The sequence below is a fragment of the Poecilia latipinna genome, unplaced genomic scaffold (genome assembly GCF_001443285.1).
Source record: "Poecilia latipinna isolate Pla-1442-1.1 unplaced genomic scaffold, P_latipinna-1.0 Scaffold1118, whole genome shotgun sequence".
NCBI lineage: Eukaryota > Metazoa > Chordata > Actinopteri > Cyprinodontiformes > Poeciliidae > Poecilia > Poecilia latipinna.
Window position 1 is genome coordinate 161,217 of NW_015113734.1, and position 9,994 is coordinate 171,210.

General features: G+C 48.1%; 2 protein-coding genes across 2 annotated transcripts in view; both read left to right on the forward strand.

The window, feature by feature from the left end:
* tmem259 (transmembrane protein 259) overlaps window positions 1–3,682 on the forward strand; it is an 18,407-nt gene extending 14,725 nt beyond the window's left edge. Inside the window, exons 4-8 of the mRNA XM_015052545.1 lie at window positions 1,042–1,182; window positions 1,257–1,340; window positions 1,430–1,562; window positions 2,259–2,358; window positions 2,447–3,682. Of these exons, the coding sequence (XP_014908031.1) occupies window positions 1,042–1,182; window positions 1,257–1,340; window positions 1,430–1,562; window positions 2,259–2,358; window positions 2,447–3,043 (1,055 nt within the window). The 3' untranslated portion in view covers window positions 3,044–3,682. The remainder of the gene's footprint in view (window positions 1–1,041; window positions 1,183–1,256; window positions 1,341–1,429; window positions 1,563–2,258; window positions 2,359–2,446) is intronic.
* Window positions 3,683–4,182: 500 nt separating this feature from the next.
* LOC106959780 (uncharacterized) lies at window positions 4,183–9,702 on the forward strand. Its single transcript, XM_015052546.1, has 5 exons — window positions 4,183–4,253; window positions 7,042–7,705; window positions 7,791–8,020; window positions 8,169–8,341; window positions 8,467–9,702. Exons 1-4 carry the CDS (start codon window positions 4,183–4,185, stop codon window positions 8,179–8,181), a joined length of 978 nt encoding a protein of 325 aa, XP_014908032.1. The 3' UTR covers window positions 8,182–8,341; window positions 8,467–9,702.
* The last annotated feature ends 292 nt before the right edge of the window (window positions 9,703–9,994 follow it).

The following is a 9,994-nucleotide window of genomic DNA, read 5'->3' on the forward strand; positions in this document are numbered from 1 at the left end:
CGTATCCAGGTGTTAGAATAGCCTAGTCAAAGTCCAGACCTGAATCCAATGGAGAATCTGCGGGAAGAGCTGAAAGCTGCTGTTCACAAGCATCTCCATCCAGCCTCACTGAGCTCCAGCTGTTTTAAGAAAGAATGGGCAAGAATTTCAGTCCATGTGCAAAACTGAGAAGCAACTTGCAGCTGTAATCGCAGCACAAGGTGGCGCTACAGAGTATTAACACAAGGGGGCCAATAATATTGACGCCCCACTTTGCAGGTTTTTGTTTGTTAAAAACGTTTTAAAATATCCGATAAATTTCACTCCACCTCACGATGTATGTGAGTCCGGCGGAGGCCGGTTCTGTCGGGTCAAACGCCTCTGACCTGACAGGAGGCCACAGGTTGCCAGGTAAACTCTTGAGCAGTTGTTGGGCTACGATGCATCCAGGTCGTGGTGGGGGTTAACCCTAACCATACCCACGGTAGTAGATATCTGCTGCTGGGGCTCCACCCTGTCAGGCCGACGTACCGGAGACACAGCAGGAAGTAGGCCGGACCGGGAGCCTCTTCGTAGCAGCTGGGTTGTGATAGTTCAGCTGGGATCCTTCAGCTGCATGTGAAACTTAATGTGAGACTGCAGTACATGAACCCAGATCATCCTGGACCACAGAATGCACAGGAAGTTGGGCATGTTTCCACTTCCTGTTCCTGACAGGAAGAGATCAATATTTCTACTTCCTGTTTCTGATGGGAAGTGATAAATGTTCAGATTAAGTCTATAGATTGAAGGAGAACCTTCATAGTTCAGGCAGGACTTAATGATTTTAACTGATTTTATTTAAAATCTAATTTAGAAAAATATATTAAAAAAAGTTTCAAAACAAAAGCTAATTTATTTATCATCTGGTCAGACGTTTACCATCCCAGATTTCAGTAAATAAATATTCTGTGAGAAGAAGGAAAAGATTTCTGTTTAAAATTAAACAACTTTGGACTAAATTCACTGGCACTTTAAATCAGCTAAAACTAGAACTGGACCAGCTGCAGGTGGGTTAAAAAGTTCTTTTAGAACCCAGACCAGAAGAACTAGTTGGATTCAGAACCGTTCACAAAATCAAGCCGGGTTTTGGTTCTGCCTTTCAGACGCTGTCGGTGTCGATGCTGCTCAGATACTCCCACCACCAGATCTTCGTCTTCATCGGTTTGTTTCCGCTGCTCGGTCCATTCAGACCCGGTACGGCCCGGTCCGGTTCTAACCTGCTCTGTGTGTTTCAGTGGATCTGCTGCAGATGCTTGAGATGAACATGACCATCGCTTTCCCAGCAGCCCCTCTGCTCACTGTCATCCTGGCCCTGGTTGGTGAGTTCTGCATTGGTTCTCCTGATCCAGTCTGGATTTACAAACCGTTCTGGTTGTTTTGTATCTGTGATGTCACTTCTTGTTCGCAGGCATGGAGGCCATAATGTCTGAGTTTTTCAACGACACGACCACGGCTTTCTACATCATCCTGATCGTCTGGCTGGCCGACCAATACGATGCCATCTGCTGCCACACCAACACCAGCAAACGCCACTGGCTGCGGTGAGTCCCAAGCAGGAAGCAGGAAACGGCAGGAACCAAGAGAAACAGGAAGCAGCAGGAAACAGATAGAAGCAGGAAACAGGAGAAAACAGGAAGTAGTAAGAAACAGGGGGAGGCAGCAGGAAACAAGAAACAGCAGGAGAAAACAGGAAGCAACAGGAAATGGCATGAGGAAACAGGAAGAGGCAGGAAACAGAAGAAACAGGAACAGGCTGCTCTGATTGGTCAGCTCCCACTCAAGACACACCCCTATCATACCTGTGCTAAAACACCTGCGTGTCCTGATCCACAGTTCTGGTTGGTCAGGTAAGCCTCCAGGTGTGGCTGCTGTAGCTCACCTGGTAACCATAGAAACAAGTTTTTATCCAGTCCAGATAAATGAGAAAGTTCTGATCGTTCCTATCGATTCCGTTGGTTCTCTTGGTTCGGGTTTACTCTGATGGTGCTGATGGAGTTGATGGTTCTGAAAGTTCTGTTTGGTTCATTTGGTTCTGTTGGTTTGTTTGGTTCTGATGGTTCTGTTTGATTTTGATTGGTTCTGTTTGGTTCTTATTGTTCGTTTGGTTCTGATTGTTTGGTTCTGATGGTTCCGATTGTTCTCTTGGCTCTGGTTGGTTCTATTTGGTTCTAAAGGTTGTGGTTGGCTCAGTTTGGTTCCTATGGTCCTGATGGTTCTGTTGATTCTGTTGGGTCTAGGTTCTTCTACCTGTACCACTTCGCCTTCTACGCCTACCACTACCGCTTCAACGGTCAGTACAGCAGCCTGGCTCTGGTCACTTCCTGGCTCTTCATCCAGGTGAGGTCCCTCCTCTTCCTCTCAGCCGTGAGGCTCCGCCCCTTCCTGCCCAGGTTGCCTCTGATTGGCCAGTTCTCTCTTCCTGCAGCACTCGATGATCTACTTCTTCCACCACTACGAGCTTCCTGCCATTCTGCAGCAGATCCGGATCCAGGAGATGCTTCTGCAGAACCAGCAGGCGGGTCAGAACCAGACGGCTCTCCAGGACAACCTCAACAACAACAACGCCACCGCTGCCGGGACTGCCGCTGGGCCGGAACCCGCTGGGACTGGACAGTCAGCAGACAGTACCATTGAGCCGCCGCCGGCCGGGCTGCTCCCTTCATCCTCTGTGGCGGTGGGCGGAGCCGGCGAGGTCAGAGCGGAGCTTAACTGGGTCGCTCAGACTGCCGCTGTCATCACAGAGGCGCTCGGCTCCTCCGTTGACTCGGCAGGAAGTCAGGGGTCGGCGGAGATCAGTGTGGAGTTCTGGATGGGTGGGGCAGCAGGTGGAGCTCCTGAAGGCTCATCGGAGGATAAAGCTTCAGGGGGCGGAGTTGAAGCCTCACCTGGTGATAGCAGGCGCCAGGGGGCGGAGCCTTCAGAAAGCCCCGCCCTTCATACAAACTGCCCCGCCCCTCAGAGCTCAGGTACAGACAGCGAGTCACCTGGGCAACAGACCTCCACCCCCCTTGGCATGTCGTGAGCGTCCAGGTGAGCTGATGACATCACAGTGCCACCTGGAGGCTATGGACCGTCAGCTGATCACTGAGCTGCACTTTACTCCAATTAATCAATTAATTAACTGATCCATCAATTAACCAATGAATGAGCTGATCTGAAGGTAGCCCCGCCCCCACCCGACACTCAGCAGGGTGACCTGGCTCCAGGTGTGACCAGTAGGTGAACTGAGATTCTGACCCGTCTGGACACCCACAGGTCTGACCCGGTTCTGCTGAGGGATGATTGACCCGTCAGGTTCTGGTTCTGACCCATTCTGTCGGACTGAAACCCAGATGGAACTCTAATTCTGCTTTTATTTTGTAGAACAGGAAGCTGCTGATTGGCTGTTGCTGATTAAGCTCCGCCTCTTTGAGGGCGTGTCCTGTGTTTACGTGTTCAGGCTGCATGAGTTCACCTGTTCAGAACCAGAACCTCATCACCTCTATGTTCTGATTGTGACATTGGAGGCGGGGCCTGGGTGGGCGGGGCCTGGGTGGGCGGGTGGTTTTTTCTTGATACCCCTGCTGGTCGACTGGAGTGTTAGGAACCAGTGGAACATGTGAGGCCTCCTGCAGGTGGATCAGACTCAGCTGAAGGTCAAAAATAAAGAGTTGTGGAACCAGCTGGCTTCCTGTGGTCTGTATCTCACCTGGTAACCGGGTCAGAACCGTTACCCAGTTTGAAACGGCTGAATGCTCTAGAAACAGCCGACACAGTTCACTGAGCCAGAACCAGATCTGGGGTCAGGTTAAAAGCCTGTAGAGGGAGGCAGAACCCGTTTGGACCGAGCTGGGCCTGCTAGCCCAGTCTGTTTCTGATTCTGCTGATAGTCCAGAGATGAAAGTTGGTGAAAATCAGTCAGGTTTATTTAAAGGGCCAGCACTAATTGTAGAGCCAAATCAGCTTCCTGTTAGGAAAGGATCCAAGATTAGTTGAGACAATCGACTCTATTTGGGAAGTATTTATTTTGGATGTAAAAACAGTACAGTAAAAATGCTGTTTTCATACATTTTAATAAAATATTGTCACATGAAATTTGCCATGTTGTTCGCTGCAGGACAGAGTTGGCTGTAGCAGCTGGTGTTTGCTGCTGCTGCTAACTTTGGCTTCATAAATGAAACAATGAATGTGACGGACTTCCGGTCGGACTGGGTGATCCGCGTTTCCCCATCAGATGCCTCCAGTGACGTGCGGTTAGGTTGATGGCTGGTGAGGCACCGACTTAATCATGATCAGTTTTATAAATATAGACGCTGTGCGTATTGTTTACATGCTAAGATTTATACCAAGCACAACGCTGGAGCGCAAAAACTATTCTTTCACATGCCATGCATAGCTGCGCCGCGGTACAATAATTCTATAACTCAATGAAACTTGGAAATGTAGGCAGGACCGGCCCCAGCCTCCATGGGGCCCCAGCCTCCATGGGGCCCCAGCCTAATCTGGTTTTGGGGCCCTCTAGTTCTGCTAACCGTGTGGACCGGCTGCAGTCAGCAGTCCGATCATCAGGTCATTCACACACCTGCTATAAGCTGATTGCATCTCTGGATGTTTACATTATATACATGTATAATATACGACACATTTATTGGCCAACTGGTTTATCAACCAGTCGATTTCTGGGAGCCGATTTCCTTAATTTTGGGGAATCGTAATCGGCCAATACTTACATGTGAAGCTGATCTTCATCAGCAAAGGTTATGACTCAGCCTCTGTCCTCTTCTGCTCTGCAGTGACAGGTTTGACTGGCAGACCAACAGGTCTGAACCTTTACAGTTAACAATATTCACCCACTGTGGAAACTCAGCGACTTTCTTGCTACATTTAGCAACATTTCAGACAAAAAACTTCATATCAGCCAAAACCAAAATCAGCAGCTCAGGCTTTTTAAAGATCGGTAACCAGGGATCGGCCAGAAAACTGCAGTCGGTGCAGCGCTACACACATTCATGACATTCTGTGATTAGATACAAAATAAAAAAATACATTTTTACTGCTAAAAACAATTTTAGAAAACACAATATGATCAATTTTGTAATTGACAGGACCCCAATTTTTTTTATTTCTATGAAAAAAAATAAAATTGTGGAGGGCCCCCTGCTGTTCAGGGACCCGGCGCCCCTGGACAGAAGCCCTGCCCACCAGAGCCTCACCCCGTTTCCTCTGTGGTCTGCATCAGCTGCACAGGTTCAGGTTCTTCTTCTGTCATCAAAAAAAGTTCTGTCTGCGGTCCGGAACTGTCTGCTCTAGATCTGGAGCTGAAAACGGGTCGAAAAGTTCTCCGCTGCAGCACTCAGACTGCAGCAACATCGCAGCAGGTAAGATCTGATCTTCATCTCCTCCAGGACCAGGGGGTCCAAACTATGGCCTGGGGGCCATTTGTCTTCCCCCGACTGCAGGTCAGGGGACACACAAACTCCAAACCGATCAGGACTGGGTCCTGATCAGTTTGGGTCGGTTCTGGTTTCCCATAGCGTTCCCGTTTCTGTTGCTGAGAACAAACATAAATCATTTTGTAGGCAGATAAAGTCCAGAACCAGGACAGCTTTGATTCATCAGAACATCATCTCAGAACCTCCAGAACCTCTCATGAATGTTGATTCATTGCTGAGCTGCTGCAAGAAAAAGCCTTCAGAATAAATCGTTTTGTGTTTTTGCTCTTCTGGCCGGGCTGCATAATGTTTTGGCGCCCCCTGCAGGAGGTTTGGACTTCAGGCGACTCCAGCAGGAAAACATGGAGCCGGGTTCTGGAAGTCCAGCACACGGATGGACTGAAAGCAAGAGTTGGGTTCTGCTCCTTTGGTCAGTACCGCAGACTTTTGTTCTTGAACCGTTTTAAGAATCATCTCAGTTGACTGACACGGTCCTTCTGGCACCAGAACCGGATTGGACCGAAATGTTCTGGGTTTGAAAGATAATGGTTCAGTGGCCTTTCTGTTTGTCAGTAGAACCCAAACCAGCTGGGAACCCGTTCAGCAAAGATTGAACATCCAACCATTCAGTCTGTGTCCTGATCGGTTTGGGTCCAGGTTGGTTCTGGTGGGTTTGGATCGATGGATTTAGAAAGGTGTCATGATGGTGAAACTAAAATGAATTCCCATCTGCCTGTTTGATGGTTTTTAACATCGCAGCTCCTTGCTGCTCTTTTTGCCGCCGTTCATTATTAACTATTAATAATAATAATAATAATAATAATAATAATAATAAAACTATTATAATAGTTAATAACATTAACTATTATAAGTTATTATATCAACCAGCCAATCACAGACACTAACCAGCCGCTGTGATTGGCTGGTTTTAATCTGGAGGACTGTCCAACATGAAATGAGGAAGTGAAGGACAGACGGAGCAGAGCCTGTTGCTGGCAGAGCTCTGTCCACTTCCTGTCTGTCTGTCCTCCATCCTTCGGACTCTGAAGATCCTCTGCTCACGTTTCATCATGTTGGCTAGCAGCGCTCTGAGGACCTCAGTCATTGCAATCCCAACCATGGAAATCCATTAGACTTCCAGAAATTCTAACAATTTTCCTAAAATGATGTAATTCTACTTTCATCCTCAAGATTCTTCATGGATGAACTTTATTGATTCCAGAACCAGGAAGATATTGGTCAGCAGCAGGACACAAAACAGATAATAAACTCAACATAAGTAAGAATGGAAATAAAGACTGAAATGTAATTTCCTATTCTGTAAAACAGATTTGACCAAAAATCTACATATTTGTTCAAATGGAGGAGAGATGATGAACCAGTAATAGCTAGAGTTGTTTACAGGGTGATGCCAGTGGCTGGACCTCATTTGCTCCTCTGACCATGTTGAGCCTCAATCTGCCAGGGGTATGAATAATTTTGGCCTTGGTGCAGATTCATTCCTCAGTGGTTAGCATCAGTTTCCGGGCAGGATGCTGTCGTAATCTGGAGGAAACCCAGAACCACCAAACCAGACAGCTGAACTAACTCTGTTCTGATCTGTTCCCAGACACCGGGTCATGGGGAACGCCCTGAAGGCAGCGCAGCCCTCTGCTGGGAGCCCTGAGCAGCTGAAGCAGCCAGAGCAGCAGGTGGAGCAGCTGCTGCGCCGCCTCTCTGGGTTGTCAGAAGTGGAGTTGTGGCGGGTCCAATGCTGCCTCAGCCAGAACCTCCTGCCAGACACCCCTCCTATCCCAGCACACTGCCTGCGCTCTGCCGACACCCTGGGGACGGCCAGAACCCTGGTCCTGTGCTACCATGAGGACGGGCCACTCAACATTATGGCTGCGGCGCTGAAGCTGTTGAGTCCAGAACATCCAGGACTCAACATCATGAGTCCCTCCAGAACCCGACCTGTCAGCATGACGCTGCTTCATGTGGTTCCCCAACCAGAACCCAAAATGAGCCCTGGCTTTGTGAGGATGTTCCGCAGGAGGCTAATCAGCAGGATTCAGAGGCCGGGCGCCGTCCTTGATGCCCTGCGGTACAACAGGACCCTGAATGCAGCAAACAGGGAGGCTGGGAGCGCCTACGCACTCAATAAGCACAAGAACCGGGCCCTGGTAGACCTGGTTCTGAGGAAGGGACATGAACCCCAACAGGTGTTGTTCTACATCCTCAGCAAATCAGAACTGTTCATGCTGAAGGAGCTGGTTGATGAAATCAGAGAAAAGGTCTTTAGTCCTCCGGTTAAACTGTCATACTGATGTAATCGGGGTTGAGTCATGATGTCATCACATATGCTGCTTTCATTCCCAGAACTTCCAAGACTCGTCAGACTTGTTGGAGAGTCTGACCTCAGATGAGCCGAGATGTTTCCAGTGGGTGGTGGCAGACTACTTGCCTCCGCCGTATGGCTGCCAAATGTCCTTGTGGGCTGGAGGTCGCAGATGGTCCAGCCATCAAGAAGCGTCTAGAGGAGGAACTTGGATCCCAGCGGGCAGCAAGAATCACGGAGGAGGTTGTGAAGAAGATCACCCCGGCACTGCGTATGTCAACCTGAGATGGTTCCGACTGGGCTGATGGGTCCCCTTCTCTCCCAGTCAACGTGCTAAGCAACTCTAACAGTTTTTAGAGAGCACCCCAGATTTATAAAGAGGTTGATTGGATGTTGATCTGTGATGTCATCCATACCAGGTGCTGGCCTTGAAGAAGAAAAGATTTCAGAGATGTCATTGAGCATCAGAGCTGGTCCACTGGTGAGACCTTCCTACTGCGCTGCTCACTGCTCATTGGTTCATTAATACTCATATTTCTGCCGTTTAGGCTGACTTCACTCATGTTTTCGATATGAAGGACAATATGTTCAGGTACAACACTCAACTTACAGGCAATGAATGATCCTCAGTGTTGGATTATGTTGATGTTGACACATTTCCTTCCTGCTGTGGGACCCTAAAGAATGTTTCTATTTTATATTTCTATTTGACTCTAGACTGAACTGCCTGAAGCCTGGTATGTACATTTGCCTATATACTGGTCTGGTGTTGGAGGGTCTTGGTGATGTTCTGCATGAGGTGGTTCCCTGGGATGTGGACTTCCTCATGAGTAAAGGTCAGCTGGTCCCTTTTTCCGCTTCACTCTGCTGACTGGAACAAACTCCAGTTGCCTCACTGCCAGCTGCTCTCAGGTCAGTAAAGCTCACCTGGACAGGAAATGTTTCAGTTATAGTCTTCATATTACATTTTGTGTTTTCCAAAGTGAAACAGGGTAGGATGTGAAACCATCCCTGATTTTTTTGTGTCTCCAGTATGTTAGGAAACATTTTCTCTCACAAATTGGTGAAAAACTTTGCATGTTGTCGACAATGATGATTGATCTTGTCATGAGTCGTGTCTTTTCCACTAGCACCTGTTCAGGTGGTTTCCACCATGGTTACGCATCAGTTTTAGTGGCTGGGTCTGACATGTAGTGTGGCCCCCAAAGTCTGGAAAGTAGTGGGATGTGATCTGAACTCAACACAAAAACAAAGGGAGCTGTGATTCACTTTCTGCTTGATCTGTAGCTTTTGGTATAATGCAAAAAGAAAAGACCCAGGAAAGTCCGCAGGCAACGAGATACAGGAGAATATGAGCCACTTTAGTGATACAACCAGTGAATTCAATCCCTGGTCAGCCGTTGCATTTTCCGCCTCACTCTGCATGCTTGAAACCCAAGAGAAATGGGTTCTGACAAAGAACCTGGTGCCATGAAGCCATAAATAGAGGGAAACCTGTATAAACGAGTAGAGTCAGCATTAGGAGAGAAGGGCTATTAGTTAACTCTGGCATCACTGATTAGTTCTGACCAATAATCAAGAAATCTGTCTACTTGCAGAGAAAAATAAAAACTTACTGTGTGTGGCTTATGTCACTGGGGACTACATGGACCTCATCACACCTGGCCAGGAGACAGACAGTCATGTGATCATTAACATCTATTGTTTCTCATGCTTCGGTTTGGTCACATCAGCAGGATCCAGTCAAGCTGTTGCTGGCTTGGTGCTGCTATTTTTTCAGCCCTATAACTTCTCCACCTTTGTGGTGCTGCTGGCTAGGAATGTCTGCCTCAGCCAGGTAAACTGCCCCCTCCATGGATCCCAGAGGGAAACATGTTCAATATTGGTTGGACTGGTAGTTATGGGTAATGATTATTTGTGTATCATAAGATTTGGATGAAGGTTGAATGGATGGATGGATGGATGGATGGATGGATGGATGGATGGATGGATGGATGGATAGTTGGATGGACAAACGGACAGATAGGTGGATGGATGGATGGATAGTTGGTTGGATGATTGGATGGATGGAGGGATGGATGATTGGATGGTTGGATGGACGGATGGATGGATGGTTGGACAGTTGGATGGACGGACGGACGGATAGATGGATGGATGGATGGATGGACGGATGGATGGTTGGACAGTTGGATGGACGGACGGACAGATGGATGGATGGATGGATGGATGGATGGATGGATGGATG